The sequence below is a fragment of the Poecilia reticulata genome, chromosome 7 (assembly GCF_904066995.2).
Source record: "Poecilia reticulata chromosome 7, P_reticulata-male-v2, whole genome shotgun sequence".
Lineage (NCBI taxonomy): Eukaryota > Metazoa > Chordata > Actinopteri > Cyprinodontiformes > Poeciliidae > Poecilia > Poecilia reticulata.
The window spans coordinates 33026508-33044217 of NC_088836.1; the positions used below are offsets into that span (position 1 = coordinate 33026508).

Consider the following 17710-nt stretch of genomic DNA (forward strand, 5'->3'; position numbering starts at 1 on the left):
ATAATGTTACAAACATCTTAAAAATGTCCTCTTCGGTCATATTTCAGTCCGTTTTCTCGTTAATATGCGAGAGCTTAGAGCGATGCGCGCTCCCGCGACAGGGGATGCAAGTTTGGGCAGAAATGCGTTTCTGGGCATAACACCGGTTCTGAGCTTCACATGATGAACAGAACATGGAGTCCAAACATGGCCGCCGCGTCTGCAGGGAAAACACAACTTTCCTTCCCATCTAAGGTGTGTGTGTGTGTCCACTGACCTGCCATGTAAGGTGTGTGTGTGTGTGTCCACTGACCTGCCATGTAAGGTGTGTGTGTGTGTGTGTGTGTGTGTGTGTGTGTGTGTGTGTCCACTGACCTGCCATGTAAGGTGTGTGTGTGTGTGTGTGTGTCCACTGACCTGCCATGTAAGGTGTGTGTGTGTGTGTGTGTGTATGTGTGTGTGTGTGTGTATGTGTGTGTGTATGTGTGTGTGTCCACTGACCTGCCATGTAAGGTGTGTGTGTGTGTTTGTAATACCTTGTGGGGACCCACTGCTCCTTGTGGGACTGAAGCCTGGACCCCACAAGGGGGAAACATTGTTTTTGGGTCAGGGGTCAGATTTAGGACTAAGGTGTGAAACTGAGTTTTTGTTAGGGTTAAATTATAGTTATATTATAGTTGGGGTAGAAATGAATGGAAGTCAATGGAAAGTCCCCACAAAGATAGCCACACAAACATATATGTGTGTGTGTGTGTGTCCACTAACTCGCCCCCCCCTCTGCTGGCGAAAGCCTTATTTAGATTTTTATTAAATTTTTATTAAATGATGCCTTGAATAAAAATATAATCTTTGCTACATTTTCTTTAAAAAATTTTACATTTTTATTTTTGCAACTTTTTTATTTTATTGACTGAAACATTTGATCATCAGTGCCTCACCTGCTGCATCACTTAAAGCAGTGGTGCCCAAACTAAGGCCCGCGGGCCCAATCCGGCCCACGTCCACATTTGGTTCGGCCCCCTGAACAATACCACAGAGCATTCAGATTTTTTTTCATACACCATATTTTCCGGACTGTAAGCCGCTACTTTTTTCCTAAGCTTTGAACCAAGTGGCTTATATGTGGATTTTTCTTCCACCACCAGGGGGCGCTTTAGCAGGAAGTGAATCATTGGAAGTCAAAATTGGAAATAAAAGAAGAAAGCGCCAATTAAAACGGAATTATGTTTTAATAGGGAATTAAAATTAGAGAATGTTGTTGGTCAGTTAAATAGCATTAAGGGGAAAAAGAAGATTTTTCATAAAAAAAAAAAAAAAATAATACTGGGATCATTATGAGATCAGGATCCAGTAGATGGCAGTAGTGCAACAATAATGGATGCAAGCTGCAGTTGAAATCTAAAGAAGAAGAAGAAGAAGGAGCCCATTTTCATTTAGCACATGCTAGTAGCAGACGAAGGATCAGAACTTTTACTGTTACAGTTACCGTACGGAAACTAATCAGTTCAGTTAAATCTAAACTTGGCAGCTTTTTCTTTTTCAACCGTAATAAATGTGATATTCAGTTGACCTGTAATGACTCAGATGTTGGCTGTTCGTCCCTCTGCTGCTGCTGCTTGGTGTGGAAAACCTGGAGCGGCAGAGATATCTGCGGCTTAGATTTTTACTGGTTTAAAAAAACAAACTTTGGGGTTGTGGCTCATAGTTGGGAAAATACGGACTATAATCCTTCCTGGATTTGTTCTGTGAAGAACCCAGAGAGGATTATTTGATTGTGCTTTCTGGAAAACAATACATTTCTACATGTAGGCTCTCCTGCAGACGTCACACTTTTTCTGCTACAAACTGACTCCGGCCCCCAGCAGAGAAGGGAAACGTTATGTGGCCCTCAGGAAAAGGTTTAGGGACCCCTGACTTAAAGCTTCAGTCACTGGTGTCGTCATGGTAACCACAGACACATGGCACCCATCAGGATAATCAACACCCAAAGCAGATGCAAACCAAGCAGCTGACCAGCAGGGGGCGCTGAAGAGCTCCTGGATCCAGAAATTTAAATGTGGAGCTTTATCCGAATCTACGTTTAAATTCACCCACATGGTTTGTGATGACGACGTGTTGAAGAGTTTAAATTCATTCAGGATTTAAAAGAACATGTCGATGTGGTTATTCGTATGCAGGGAGGAAAATGTTTACCCTGGTTCAGTCACCATTAGGAGTTAAAGTCGTTAATCCACAGCATTCAAACGGTCAGGACCGAAGGAACCGTCTCTGATCAGGGCTCTAGAAAACATTCACACCTCTGCAGCTTCACGCTGTGGCAGTCAGCAGGTTTTCCTCCAGATCCCAGCAAACTGGTGGCTCAGACACAAACGCATCGCCAAAATACTTCACATGGAGTCAAACCACTTAGAAAACATGAAGGAAGAAAACAGGATCAGCAGCAGATGAACAAAATCTGGAAACAGATTCTGATCAGCTGTTACTATAACAGCTGATCAGAGATATCAGTCATCATCAATACCTCTTGTCGAGAAAAGTCGAGCTCATCCCACTTCCCCATGCTGGAGATTTTAGTTTAATAGTAATAACAAATAAAATTACCTTAAAATTAATGACATAGGTGACATCAAGACCCAACAATAGAGTCAGACTGTAATAAAATGAATCTGGTTGTGTGTGTTGTTATTGTGTCCTGCAAACTTTGCTTTAATTCTACTTTTTTCTATTTAATCATAAAAAATCATAGTCAGGCAGAAAGAGAGTCATGAAACAGGAAGAGCTGGTTTCCTTAATAAAGAGGAAGTTTCTATCTTGCATCAGTCTAAAAATAGTTCAGACCATTCCTTATTTTAAAGCATTAAAGGTTTTTAAAGAATAAAATCTAAACATTTTGAGAGATTGGATAAAACCCACAGTAAAATACTTAAAATAATGACTTATAATTATGCCAATAATTAATATCGGTTTAACCAGTGGTTGATGTTGGTTTGATTATAAGAATATTTACACTTACTCTCACACTTGTGGAAGTACTTAAAGGTGAAACAAGAAACTGTAACATGATATCAGATAATTAGAATAATGGATTATTATTGGGTTCTTTTCAGAAATGTCTGTAATAACTCACCTTATGATTATAATAAAAGTAACTAATAAGTTATGGTTATTATAACATTATAAATGAATGTTAAAACTAAAAGGTTATAAATGTGATTTTGACATTGAACTTGAAAAGGTGTAAAATGTTGTAACTGTAATTAAAGGTCACTGATGTTGTGTTGAAGGTAGATGGTAGGTGGAAGGTCAGGGGAAAAGGGGAACTGATAGGAGAACAGAGAAGACTAAAGCCTTATTGCTAAACTTCAACTTGCCTAAGAAAAGGTTGGGCAGGAAACAGAGGTAGGAGGAACTGTTGAGCAACTTGGGGACATTAGAACAGAGATCCGGTCATAAGGTCTCCAGGGTGATGGAGATGAGATCATCTGTCCAAGCAGTCAGCCAATGAGAGGCACAGCAACAAAGCTAGCCAATGCAAACGCACCAAAAGGTGGATAAACCCTTTATAAGGTGGGTGCAACAGAGGAAACTTTGGTTGGATCCTTCAGGCAGCTTCGAGCCAAGACGGAGATGGACAAAGAACTCTGCAGCTGAAGAAGAGCCGGGGCCACAGAACCGAAGACTGTTCTGCACATGGGGACCAACCCGTTAGCCCCGCAACATGTGGCTTCAAATCGCACTTCTCTCAACAGCTGGGTTTATACCCCCAAAGACAAAGACCAAGGCAAAGATGAAGATAAAGACAAAGAACAAAGGCAAAGAGGAAGAACTGGTGTGTTCCTTCCGTGGGACCAGAAAGATCGTGAGACGAGGAGAAGGGAGCTACAGAGCTGCAAGACAAGAAGCTGAGGACCGCTACGCACATGAGGAAGTCACCCTGAGGCCCGAGACCTGCCGCTCTAAGTCAGTACTCTTCCTGTACTGGGAACCTCCTGCTGCTGCAACACCTTCTTCATCATCAGGCCAGTTCTGGGGTTCAAAATGCCAAACTCTGTCCGTCTCTCTCAAAGTTTCCCTTTTTTAGTTCTCAGTGTCAGCATTAGGGAAAGATAGGCTAGATTATTGATTTTACTTATTTGATTATTTCTGCTAGTGAATTAAGCTGTACTGACCCTTGCAAAAATTGCCTTACTAATAAAATAATTAACATTAAGAAAATCTAAAAGATGTTGTGGACATTCAATTAATGAGTCACCTTAAAGTTCTTTGATGGTCATAAAATAGCTATGAAGTTTGATTCTGGGAGGAAAAAGTAGAAATGTTTTATAGGTTGCTTTTAGCCAAAACTAAAATAATGACCTTGGGACTTAAATCTAAGTCACTAAATTTAATCTAGCCGTTAACAAGTGCCGTTATTTTAGGAGAGGAGCTACCGTTAACAGGAGTGGTTGTAGGGGTTATGTCGCTGTGAGGGCTACTCAGCGGATTGCTCCTCAACTGTAAAAGGTCATAACTTCTGGATCGAAGGTAGTCAGAGCTAGACGAGTCCTTTCCGACCCCAGTTTAAACAGATAATTCTCCACAAACTATCGCTAGGGTAAGACCCGAGTTTCTGGGGATTTTCCGGACCTGTTAGACAGAGAACTGGGCCGTAGTGAGTCCGAAGAGTTGTGAGGAGTAGGCGGGACTTACTATTGGGTAGTAACAGACACTCTATTAGACTATTTGCTGTCTAATAGTTTATGAATGCAGTTCAGGTTATAATTGAACCCAACATGTTTCCAGTCCGACCCGTGAATCAGTGACGGACGTCCTGCTGGGGGTTAAAGGTCGACTTCAGGAGATAAACATCTATTCTCACACGGTTCAAATGAGCAGGCAGATGTTTGAAACAATGCAGTCAGGAATGCGACGAGCTCTGCAGCGCAGCTTCAGGTCTGCTGATGACGAGCAGCTGAGAGGAAGAGGAAGGTCTCCAGGTTAACGTGGAGACATCGGGCCGAGCCAGAACCTCCTGGACCGAACCGCCTCCGATTGGATGAGCCGGTTTCTGACAGATCACCTTCCAGGATCTACTGGGCAACTCGTACGAGAGTTAATGATGCTATAATGTATCAAAAATAAAGTCATGCAACAAAACGTCAGAAATATGAGATTAAAGTCATAAAGCTTCCAGCATAAAGTCGTAATATTAGTAGAAATTAATAGAAATTTTATTGTTACTCCTACCTGAAAAATAATAAAACATTAAAATGAGGAATGCTGAGCAGGAAATACTACAAATAAGAAAATATGTCATATTTATACATCAGCATGAAAACATCATCAGATCAGGTCTTTGAACCAATTTAGCAACAACAATTTAAAAGAAAAAAGTCACCATCCTGAAGCTTTGCTCTCATTAAAACATCTTTATTCCAGTAATTTTAAGGATTTCTTGTGAGATTGCATCTTCTTTATTCTACTAATATTCTAACTATAATATAAAAACTCAGTCTGGCCCTAGTAATCCGTCGTATTTTCAGAACAAATCTTTTGTGTTTTGTTTGAATCATTTTGAATGGTTTAGTCAGCTTTAGGCTGTTTTCCGTTTCTCCACCAGAGGGCAGCAGAACTGAGCGTCTTTAAATGTTTCTGTGTGAGAAAGCGAGAGAAAAACCACCAAAAGAAAGAATGCATGCGTGATTGTGCAGGCAAATGTGTGTATTTGTGAGGGTGCCAGCCTTGTTTGTATGCCAGTCCTGACAAAAGCTCCATCCAGCCGTGCAGCAGAGGGCTGCTTGTTCCCAGAGACCCTCAGAGCTCCAGGACAGCCAGTCCCTCTGCAGTCCAGACCGGGATCCGGACCCGAGCGCTGCCCGCCCTGCCCTCCTGGAGCTCCGGTTGGATTACCGATGGATGGGAAACACACACAGGAGCGTCTGAAGTGAGACAGTTTGAGTGTTTGGAGAGGAGGAAACTTCTCAGCTGGATGTCCAAGCGAACAACTCAAGTTCTGCTCAGTTTGGAAAACTCAACTTCAACTCTCAGCTTTTGCGTCCGGGATCGGGATATTTTCATTTGACCAATCGTGGAGGAAGACAGTTGGTAACTTCCAAACACAGGCTGATCATTTTATTCCAGAGTACAAGAACCTTCTTGGATACTCCTGGGGTTTTATCGGATTGTTGGTCTTGGACTTTCCAGAAACAGGCTAAATTCCACGGTTCTGGTTTGAGCTGGAAGTAGATCTTTTAAACTTGTAGGTCATGGCTCCATCATTTGTTTTTTTGCTCTGTCTTTACCTCCCGCTGCAGTTCATTCATGCAAAGACTGTTGAGCAACAGGACAAGCAACAGAGCAATCCCCATAAATCCCCCGACAGCGTCCAGCTGGAGGCTCTTCACCTGAAGAGCAGGAGGCAGTTAAAGCCCGCAGACGATGCCCCCAACCCTGAACACAGCCCCCCTGTACCCGACATGGTGGACCTGGACCTGGACCGCCGGGTCCGCCTGGCCCGCGGCGCAGACGAGGACGAGCAGCAGTCCACCTTCAGCCATTCCTTTGAGAACGAGTGGGTGACGACGCCTCAACTCACAGAGTTCAGCAACACAACCAGGGCAGAACTGAACCACAGAGACGAGATCAACCTCCAGGCAAACGCCTCCAACCCCGACGACGAGGGTCCCTTCAACCCGTTTTACCCGCTGGTGGAGAGCTCCTACGTGGCGTATGTGGTTCTGCTCCTGGCCGGCCTGGTGCTGGCCGTGGGCGTGGTGGCCAACATGGCCGTCATGTGTGTGGTTTGGAACAACTACTACATGAGGTCCGCCTGGAACTACCTGCTGGCCAGCATAGCCTTCTGGGACTTCCTGGTCCTGGTGGTGTGCCTTCCAGTGGTGGCGCTCAACCACCTGTCCCACCGGAGGATCCTGGGCGACATCACCTGCCGCTTGGTGCCGTACATGGAGGTAGGCGGGCCGTGTGCGTCACAGGAATTATTAAAAGATAGTTTGACCCCTGCAGAAGAAGCTGGTGTGGAAGCTACAAAAAACAACCATATATATCACGATAAAGATGTGATCAATATCAATAGATGATGCATCTGATAGAATTTTGATAATTTGATAATAATCCAGGCAGAGGAAAGCAGCTCAACCTCTCACAGCTAGCTTAGCAAGGTGGGTGGTTGCCTGGCAACAGCCTAGCAGCAGTTTCATGTTGGACCCAACATATTCTTGCATGTTCAGTGTGAACATCTGCAGGAAACATCCCCATTAGGTCAACGTTTACAGGGATGCACTGATCCGCACAGGAAACCAGTTAGAAAACAGATATTAGCTGATGGCTGGGAAATCCAGCTCAATGGGAGAAATCCCAGCTGGAGCACTGAAGGGAGATGAGAATTGAGCAGAACTGCATAGGAAGGCAACAGCCAGGCAACTGAAGAGCAGGTTCATCTCAAGTTTAGATTTTTTTTTTTACCAATAACAATATTTTAGATAGTGATCCAGAGATAAATGTGACTGAAGATAATAAAAGACTCTTCATATCTTCTAGTCCATCACTGAAGATTCTGATCCTCGACTCATCGACGCCGTGCTTGTTCTTAAATACTCCTCAGCATGAATGTAACTGATTAAAATGGTTTATATAGCCAACGTGTCAGTGTGACGACCAGAAAATTCTGTTTAATCTGCAACAATTCTGCTGCCAATAACAAAACCAGAACTTCCTGAACCCACACGGAAACACACAACCTAGAACCAAGGCAGCATACCGGGTTCTGGAGGGAGAGTGGTGCCGGCGCCGGCAGCACATCCAGGACTGGGAGTCATGAACAGAGGCAGAGCCAGAAAACGTTCACAGGGTGGCCAACAACTGAGAGGCACCAGAGATTCACGTCTGTCCTTTCATAACGGTGCAACTAAAACTACCAAATTAAAGCTTCCAGGTTTCCAGACCTGTGAGTCCACAAGGAAGAAAACTCCCCAAAGTTGTAGTAAAATACCCAGAAACCTCAGGAAAGCAACCTGTACTTTCTGGAAAAGAGCCATATAAGTTTTGGGTTATCAGAAAGCAAGCTTTAAATTCTGAGAAAGTAACCTATGAGTTATGTAAAGAGTAAACACTGAGAAGGAAACCTGCAAGTTTCAAAAAGTACTGCAAAGTATTGTATAAGATCTGGGAAGGAAAAATGTAAATTTCAGGAACCTCACTGTGGAAGCCTTAAGAAAGTGACTTCAAACCCCGTAGTTTCTGAGAAGCAAAGAATCTTTACTTCTGGAAAGTTTTGAAAGGTAAACCCTACAGACACGCTGCATCCAGCCTCTGCTAAAGTAACTCCAAGGAAAGTAGCTGTGGAAAGAAACTCCTGAGGTCCTGGAAAGAAACACGTTTAAAAAACTAAAGTTCCTGTAAACGCTCCGTATCGACGCACAGCTGCCGTTTCTTTTCATCCAGTTCTTGGAAATGAGCTTAAACGTGTTTAAAAGTCAGGATTTGACTTTTAAACACGTCAAAAGCCAAGTCAAGATAGACCTGCACAGAAAACTGGAGAATCTGTTCAAATCTCTGATGTTGGGATGGCGTTCACTGAAAAACCAAACCCTGATATGTTGCTCCTGTTGGTTGCTATAGCAACCCGTCGCCATGCCTGCTGTCACCGTTTGGCTAAAACAACGCTGCTTTGGAAACTTTGTTAGATTTCTAAGGTGAGCTTTGTGGAGCGCTGCTGCTGTGTTAAGACTGAGCTTAACACCAATATTCAGTTTTTAAAAAAATGTTTTACTAATTCAATAGTAAATTGATCTTGAAGTACGTATCCAAAGCCAAAGCCTTCCTGAAAGCAGAGTGACTGGGTTTTGGTTCACCTGCCGGGGATCGGCAGCGCCTCCCTCTGGGTTGACCGGGCCTGGTTGTGGGGATGACGTGGTGGTGTGGCAGTGAGGGGCCTGGCAGACGGGCCCCTCTGCAGGGACTCCAGAAAGCTTCCTGGTGGAGAGTTTCTGCCCGGCAACTCTCAGGTATTTGGGATCCTTTGCTCTTGGCCTCCTGGGTTCTGGTTGCTAAAATGAGTGTTTTAAATATGGAGCATTAAAGATATGGATAAACATGCATTTGAAATTGGGTCGCACCTTCAAAATGTGGGCTAGCTCTCTTTGCAGAGATGTGGAAATGTGCAGCAAACGGCACCAGCTCATTCACCTCCCAACTCCTCCAGAGTATTACAAGCCTGGAGGGCCACCAGGCTTTGTTTGCCTCCCCACCAGGCTAAGTGTTCATATTAAGTATGTTTTTTAAACACCAGTAACAGTAAAGACAGATTAAGCTAGGTTCCAAATCATGACGCCTGCTCATGCACCTTTGCATTTCTGTATCTTTTAACATTTTTCAACATAAAAATCTGGTGAATTGCACTAACGCCCCCCAGCATGTTTTTGGACAAACACTGAAACTCCTTTTTGTTTGACATGATTTGTTCTCCATAGGAATCGTTTTCAGTTCAGACACCTGGCAGTTAAATTGGGTGTGGGTCAGAAAGACACAGTGGGTTCTAGTTGTTGGGTCTGTAGATGAAGACAGTGTAAACACAACGTGGGTTAGTGTTAGGGTTAGGGTTAGGGATGGGGTTAGTCTTCTCCTGTCTGTATCCTGAGAAGCGGTGGTGAAACCTCTGAAACCCACTTGGACTCTTTACCAGTCTTACTGTAATCCCAGCACCAACGCTCTTCTTGTCCTGCAGATAGCATCTCTCGGTATAACCTCCTTCACGCTGTGCGCCCTGGGGATCGACCGTTTCCACTCCGCCACCTCCTCGCCCCAGCAGAAGGCCCGGCGGGTGGAGCGCTGCCGCTCCGTTCTGCTGAAGATGCTGCTGGTTTGGCTCTCGGCTCTGCTGCTGTCCAGCCCAGAAATCTTCCTGTGGCAGCTGAGCCAGGCGGCGTCTCCGTCCACCGGCAGGATGGTCGACACCTGCACCATCACCCCATCCTCCCCACTGTCCCTGTACCTGCCCGACTCCCTCCACTCCCTGCTCCTCAGGTACCACCAGGTGAGACCAGTGAACCGGTTCTTGGATCAGAACATCCTGGTTCCATCCGTAGGCGGTGCTGAGTCTCCAATCGCATCTGTTTCAGGGTCGCATGTGGTGGTGCTTCGGCTGCTACTTCTGCCTGCCCGTCCTCTTCACCATCCTCTGCCAGATGGCCACTCGCAACGTCAACAGCGACTCCAGCTCTGCCCAGAAGCAGCGTAACCATGACGACCGCGCCAGCAGCCAGAAGCGCCAGCAGCACCAGGCGGTGGAGCGGCAGCTGAACTGCACCCTGCTGGCGCTGGCCGTGGTTTATGGGATCTGCGCTCTGCCAGAACATGTCTGCAACATCACCCTGGCCTACACGCACATCACCGTCTCCGAGGGCACGGCAGCCATTCTGGTGCTGTTACATCACTTCCTGTTGTTCCTAAAGTGCGCGGTGACGCCGGTGCTGCTGCTGTGTCTGTGTAAGGTGGGTCAAAGTTAAAGAACCACGGACTGAGGGAGTCTAACCGAAGACATGAATCCACATGAAGATGTGCTTAAATCTTGGCCTTCCTGGATGTCCAGGTGTTTGTTTCTCCATCACTGCAGCTGATCATTTAAGAAAGCTGAACAACTTTAGGACAAAAGATTAAAATATATATATATATATATATCTTCACTCAATTAATCTCTGAGAGCAGAAAGAGACATTGAGCATCTGACAGGATGTCACGTTTCAGGACGTCGCCTCATTTATGCCCAATTTTAAGCTAGCAACGCTTCAGGAATCACCTTGGTGGAGCTGAGATCCTCTTCTCTGTCTTTTAAACTTAATTCTTCATGGGTTCCACTAAAAGGTCCAATTTAACTTTGATTCATTGCTTAGGGATTCCATCCATTTACTGGCATCAAATTAGAAACTATTCCAGACTCAGATTTCACAAAGAATCAAAACAAAGAGAAATATTAGAGCTCATATTTTAACTATCTCTAAGCATCTTTTATTAGCATTTCACATGAACAGCATCACTAGCAGCAGTCTGTTAGCGATCCCTACTTTAGATGTAAGGTTTCCAAATCACTGCCAGTATCTCCGAATCCAGAAACTTATTTTTCTGAAGTTTCACTTCCTGTTGTAACAGAATAAATAACCAAGACGTCTCCTTGGAAAACTTTCTTCCACTTTCTGTTTCCTCTGACTTCATGTTTGAACACTGCAGTGTTCAAACATGAAGCTAATGTCAGCTAATGTCAGCTAATGTCTGGTTAGCAGCAGGTTCCACAGCAGAGTGCGTTAGTGCTGCCAGTTGTCCAATCCCAGCTGACTTCCTGGTTCAAACAGATTGTATTTGTGTTTCAGGCTCTTGGTCAGGCCTTCATGGACTGCTGCTGCTGCTGCTGCCAGGAGTGCCAGCCAACCACGGCCCAGGATTCACCAGGCTCCGCCCAGGTCAAACTGAAGGCAGCCAATGAGACGTCCATCTTCTTTGACAAGGCTAAAGACACGACGGCCATCTTGTCCATCACCAGCTAGAGCCACACGTTCCTCTTCAGTTATTGCTCCATGCATCCGTCTCCTCCTGGATCATCTCTTAGAAATAACTCCAGGTTTCCTTCCTTTCGTCTTTCTTAACTCTACACCTCTTCTTCTGCTCTCTACATGATCTATCCATCTGTTTCCATCGTCTTTCTTCTTCCTGTGCACACCTTTTCAGCCAGACCACTGTTTGGTTCGGGACACTGCAGCTTCCTGTCTGTACAGGAAGTAATGTTTAATCCGTTAGAAAAGCTGCTGATGAGACCTGTGTTGACGGCAGGAACCTGTTCCAGGACTCTGAGGAGAAAACCCCGACCGGCCTCTGCAGATCCAAGCTGTGAAGTTATTCTTTGTTCTTACTGGAAGTAATTTAAGCTAAATCAAAGCTGTAGTTTCTATGAATGTTTAGCTGAGAGAGAAACCTGAAGGTCTGCTGCTACGACCAGCTGGCAAAAAGTCTGGAAACTAAAAACTGAAACATGATAAATCAATAAATGTTTTATTTAAATTACAAGGCAGGAATTTGAGTTATTTAGCCTGCCACATTTTCACTTTGTTGCTAAATATTTAGACTCCACGATAAACATTTAGCTCACTAAATATCTGTAACATATTTAATTGAAATATTTAGTTTCCAGGCTAGTTTTAGTTTAGCAACGTGAACAATTAGTTTAGTTTTCAAACTAAATATTCAGATCTAAACTAAATATTTAACTAATACGCAAATACACTGGCCCCAGTTGGCCCCAGTTGGCCCAGTTTTTCCGTGTTCTGGTGTTCAGAACCAGCTGGTTCTGGTGCGCAGCAGCAGCCCAGCAGGAGGTTCCCTGAGCCTGTTGAATGTTTGTACTGGTGTTTCGCTGCAGGTGTTTCTGTAAAGGTTGTGCTGATAATGAAGCTACTAATCTGAGATGTTGATGAAGAACATGGAGGAAGATGAGGAAGATGAGGAAGACTCGGCCCGAGATGACCAGGAGGTTAAAGTGTGTAGATTAAAGTGTATTAATGTTCCTTAACCAGAATGTCTAGAACACGAAGGAACAGCAGATTTACGTTTTTCAGGATAGAAGTACCACTAATCCCGTGTTTGTTTGACAGGATGCAGATTTTATGTGACATGGATGATTGTGCCTTTGTAATATTCAGTGTTTTAATGTTAAATTTCTGAAATTACAACATGTTTGTCAGGTCTGTGTGTTTGTGTCTCTGTATCCAAAACCAGCATCATAAGATCTGTAAGAAAAGTTTAACAGCAACGATCTGCTTTAAAGAGCATCTTTGCCTTTCCACTGGTTTTATGTATGAGGATAAGGAGAACGATAAAAATGCAAAACACCGTGTCAGACCAAACTGGCTCATTTAATACAGATCTACAACAGAACCACTAATACGGCCTAATCAAAGTCCAGATTGCAACCTGATTAAAATTCAGTTGTTAGAGCCTCAGACAGTGGAGGAGAAATGACCTAAATGAAGTTCGGTAGTGGTAATCCGCTAATCCGCCAATGAGCTAACAGCAAAGCTAATCATTGACATCTTTGAAAACATTTGAGACTCTTAGTTTCCCCTAAATTAATTTCTAAAGCCCTTATTAGTTTGGCTGTTTTGTAAACTTTCAGTTGAATAAAGTTCAGCATTTAAAAATAGTCTTTTAAATTCATCCTGCTATTTGAAGTGGATGAAATCTGTTACAGCAAACAGTTTAAAATCTACCAAATGTCCTTCATGCTTTCTGACCAAAAAACGGCTAAATCAGCACAGAGTTAGCAAAACTACAAAACTGAAACCATGAGAGAAAGATCTGATCCAGAAATTCATGTCTGAAGTGCAACAACGTAGGAAACTCTGCTCACTGTACCACAGTGAGCCATGATGTCATGATGTCATTGACACATGTTGGGTATCAACATGGCTGAATTTAGAGCCTTAGCTTATGCTACATACCATGTCGGTTCGGTGCTTTAACGTTAGCAGAACCAAGGCTTATGATTGCTGCGTTACGGTTAGCATAGCTAACCATGATGGAAATCAACATGGTTGAATTTATCGCGTTAGCATTAGCTATGCTACAGGCCTGTGGTGTTGGCATATCGCTGTAGCGTTAGCAGAACTAATGTCTATAATTAATGCTGTAGAGTTAGCGTAGCTAACCGTTTAGCAGATTCGCCCAGTACTGGTAGGGACAGTGGACCAGAGGTCACTGGAGGTCTCTGGACTCCAGTCCACTTCTCATCACACGAACCAGTTAAAATGTTTTCACTGCATAACGTAAAACATGGCGTCTGTATGGTCATCATGTTCTGGTTGTCACGGTTCTGATGGGTTCTTCAGACCCGCGGGTCGGTCAGGAGCTGCTGCTCAGCATATCAATGACCTCACTACTGTCCGGGCTCCAGGGGATACCGGTCCAAACTCACCCAAACCAACTCTTCAGTTGTGTTAATTTAGAAAGTTCAGCTATTTCCTAACCAGCGCCAGTCTCTTCCCTCGTTGCCCTGGCAACCATGAGGAGGATTCAAAAGGGGGGCAACATTTCTGTCCTCCGGAGGGTCAGGCGCTTACAGAAAGGAGGCTGAAGGAAGGAGTGAAAGCTACAAACTGTTTCAAAGCTCTAGACGTCCATCGGACGGCGTCCTGGAGGGAAGAGGAGCTCAGCTTCCTAAAATGGTGGATGAGCTTAAATTTCGGGGCTGCACAGTGGCGCAGTTGGTAGAGCTGTTGCCTTGCAGCAAGAAGGTTCTGGGTTCGATTCCCGGCCTGGGGTCTTTCTGCATGGAGTCTCCATGTTCTCCCTGTGCATGGTGGGTTTTCTCCGGGTACTCTGGTTTCCTCCCACAGTCCAAAAACATGACTGTCAGGTTAATTGGCCTCTCTAAATTGTCCCTAAGTGTGAGTGTGTATGTGTTTGTCCTGTGTGTCTCTGTGTTGCCCTGCGACAGACTGGCGACCTGTCCAGGGTGACCCCGCCTTTCGCCCGGAACGTTAGCTGGAGATGGGCACCAGCAACCCTCCCGACCCCACTGAGGGACAAGGGTCAAAGAAAATGGATGGATGGATGGATGAGTTTAAATTTCAAGTTCAAACTGAAGCCACTGAAAACAGCACGCCTGTTCCAGCCCAGGTACAGTCTCATCCGCATCCAGGGGATCCGCGCTGCAGCGGTTCGGTGACGAGACGCTCATTCAGTTCAGGCGATAGAGAAGAGAAGCATCTGTGAGCAGGATTACAGAGATTAAAGGGCCAGGCTCGTGTAAAATTTACTTGTACGATCTTTGCATCGTGTTCCAATGTTTCCTGATCTAAATCAGACCTGGAGTGTTGCCGCGATGCATTTATGCATGTTTGAGAAACCCTTTCATCTCCATGGCAACCAGTCACCGGTTAAAACACCTGGGTGGACATAGCCCCGCCTTCGAGGCACAGCTCCCCCACTCGGCTCCTTCAGACTAGCCAGCAGCAATTAGCAAACATCTGCAGAGCTCATTGAAGGAGCTGCTGCAGAAAGAGCAGGAGTTTTTAAAGAGACAGAGGCCCAATTTCAAGGTGTTCATTCAGGAAGTCAAACTTGATATATTTAGCATTTTTATAACAACAGTTTTACAGCACAGTTATTTGATTGTGCTTACAAATGCATTATGTGCCTGGAAAACACGATCCTGCCTCTTTAAAAATGTTTTTCCTCGTTTCCTAGTGGATCCAAACACATCAGGAACCTGATGCAGAATCAAAGACGGATCCAGGGAGGTTTTTATTTCCAACGCTTCTTCCAGAAATATGACCTGAGGCACTTCCAGGGCTGCTTGTGAAGACCTTTCATTGTTTGATTGGTGTTTTTCTCAAAGCTGATAGCAGAACTATCAGCTTTGATCTAACAGTAGATCATGTGAGCCTGACTCTGCCGAGCGATTAGATCAGGTGGTTGGAGGTTTTCCTGGACGTGGTGCGTCGTCATCTGGAGCGTTGGTGGAGCTGACTCCACCTGCCGATCATTAAAGGCTGATTTTAGCTGCTGGTGATCTGCTACTGAGCGGGGCAGAGGAGGAGGAGGAGGAGGAGGAGGAGGAGGAGGAGGAGGAGGAGGAGGAGGAGGAGGAGGAGGAGGAGGAGGAGGAGGAGGAGGAGGAGGAGGAGGAGGAGGAGGAGGAGGAAGGTGATTGATGCAGAGCTGGAGGAACAGAGTGTTTCAGGCCTGGCTGCTGCTGCTGTTCTCATTAGTAGTGATGAGCGCTCGCCCCGAACAGACCGCCTCTGTTCGCTAATGAACGCACACACTGAGGCGACTAGACCTCCATTGGTCATACAACAGCGTCTCTGGGGCCGACTGGATGGGAACCAACTTCAGGCCTGCGCTTGTGTAACACAGAGGTCACAGGTTCGAATCCCACGTCGTTCCAGGAGGGGCTGCTTGTTCCAGACTCTACATCCGGATCACGCCCAGGTTAAAAACACGTTTTATGATGAGTAACCGGGTTTGATCTGAACTTTCAAAACGAGAAAAGTTCTTTATGAGAGGAAATGAGAAAACATTTTTCACGGTGCAGCAGGAAGGTCCTGGGTTCGAATCCCAGCTGGGGGTCTGCAGTTTGCATGCCTGGTTTCTGTCCTGGTTCCTCCCACAGCCCAAAAGCCCAATGTTTGGTTTCATGCATGTTTCTGTCCTGCGTCTCTGTGATGAGTTGGTCCAGGGCGGACTCCGGCCCATTAGGGCCCCATCAGGGCCCCATCAGGGCTCTGATGGGGCCATGCGGGTATAGACTATGGATGGACGGAGGGTCAACATGCTGCTCAGAGCCAGACACAGTGGACCCGACCGTTCATGCTTCAGGACTCATGGATGTTTGCAGAAAACGACTAAAATATTCTAAACTCTCGGTGAAATGCAGCTCCACACGTCATTGGCTGATGTTCACAAAGCAACCAATCCAGGAGCTTTATTTCCTTTGGTACCGTTTGCCTGAACCACTTTGGGTCGTGTCCAACTTTTCACGCTGTGATCAGGTTTTACTGGACGCCAGGCCGTCATAACGCGTCCATTTGTTATTCTGCCTCACAAAGCAGAGCGGAGCTATTTATGAATAATCCTTTTGGATCAAAAATAGATTTTTAACTGAATCATAAGATGGTAAAAGATTCTCAGTCCTTTCTGAAAAGGTGAGTTAGCATCTTTAAGATTTGTGCACCAGAAACTAAAACATTTAAGATTTTGTGTTTTTGCAGTGAATAAAAATGATTTGAATGAATGTGAACCGTTGAGCGCTTCGTGACGAACGGTGCGGCCCAAACAGGTACGAAACGGCTCCACAGAGCCAGAGGCTGAAGGAACAAATCATTCCTGTGGAAACAAAAGCTCAGATGTGGATCAGAACCTTTGGAAAGTTCTGGATGGAGACGAGAAACTTCATGAGAAAACGGGGGAAAAAAAAGTTTCCTGAAACTCGAACTCACCGTGTGAAACCGTCTGATACGAAGAAGCTCTTGTCTGGACGACTGTGTGTTTCCCTCTTATGAGTGAATGAGCTGCCATACGTGTGTGTGTGTGTGTGTGTGTGTGTGTGTGTGTGTGTGTGTGTGTGTGTGTGTGTGTGTGAACAACAAACTAATCTGACCTGAATGTGTTACGTGCGCGCCAACGTGAACGCTCCCTGAAAACCGGGAGCACAATGTCGCTTTTGTTCAATGAGAAAACTGATGAGGAAAGGAGTGAAGAGGGGGGGGAGGGGGGATGCTGTCGCCATGGCAACGCGCTGGGGCAGGGGGGCGCGGACCACCTCGCACTGCAGACAGGAAACACTGAGGCCTGCGCCTTTGTTGGTCACACACTCCACACTGGGAAAGAGAGGCCGCGTCGTCCCAGAGGACGGACGGTTTATCAGTGCGCTCACGTCCAGACCAGCGGCTCTCCGCTTTCTGGTTTTGTCCGTCTGCCTTTGAGTCGATGAGAAAGCTGCAGACTCGTCTTTCTTTCCTCTAAACTGTCTCTGATCCTCCAAAATGAGACTCTAAATGGGACAAGAGGAAGTCGAATTCAGACGATTCACACAAAACTCCAGGAAAATCCACAAAAAACCCATGAAAATAAACGGATTTAACTCAGACGAAGCTCCAATTCTACGCAATAAACATGATTTCGATGTATTTTACCAGTTTGTTGGACTTTTGTGAGTAAAAAACCTGCTGAATGTCGGCCAGACCAG

General features: G+C 45.3%; 2 protein-coding genes across 2 annotated transcripts in view; one reads left to right on the top strand and one right to left on the bottom strand.

Annotated features, from left to right (window-relative positions):
• Window positions 1–17710, bottom strand: part of LOC103468097 (protein tyrosine phosphatase non-receptor type 7) — an 88638-nt gene that overhangs the window by 35130 nt on the left and 35798 nt on the right. The gene's annotated exons all lie outside the window — the stretch shown is intronic.
• gpr37l1b (G protein-coupled receptor 37 like 1b) lies at window positions 5685–12707 on the top strand. The gene is made up of 4 exons (XM_008414952.3): window positions 5685–6926; window positions 9701–10009; window positions 10095–10466; window positions 11340–12707. The coding sequence occupies exons 1-4, from the start codon at window positions 6225–6227 to the stop codon at window positions 11511–11513; spliced, it is 1557 nt and encodes a 518-aa protein (XP_008413174.2). The 5' UTR covers window positions 5685–6224; the 3' UTR covers window positions 11514–12707.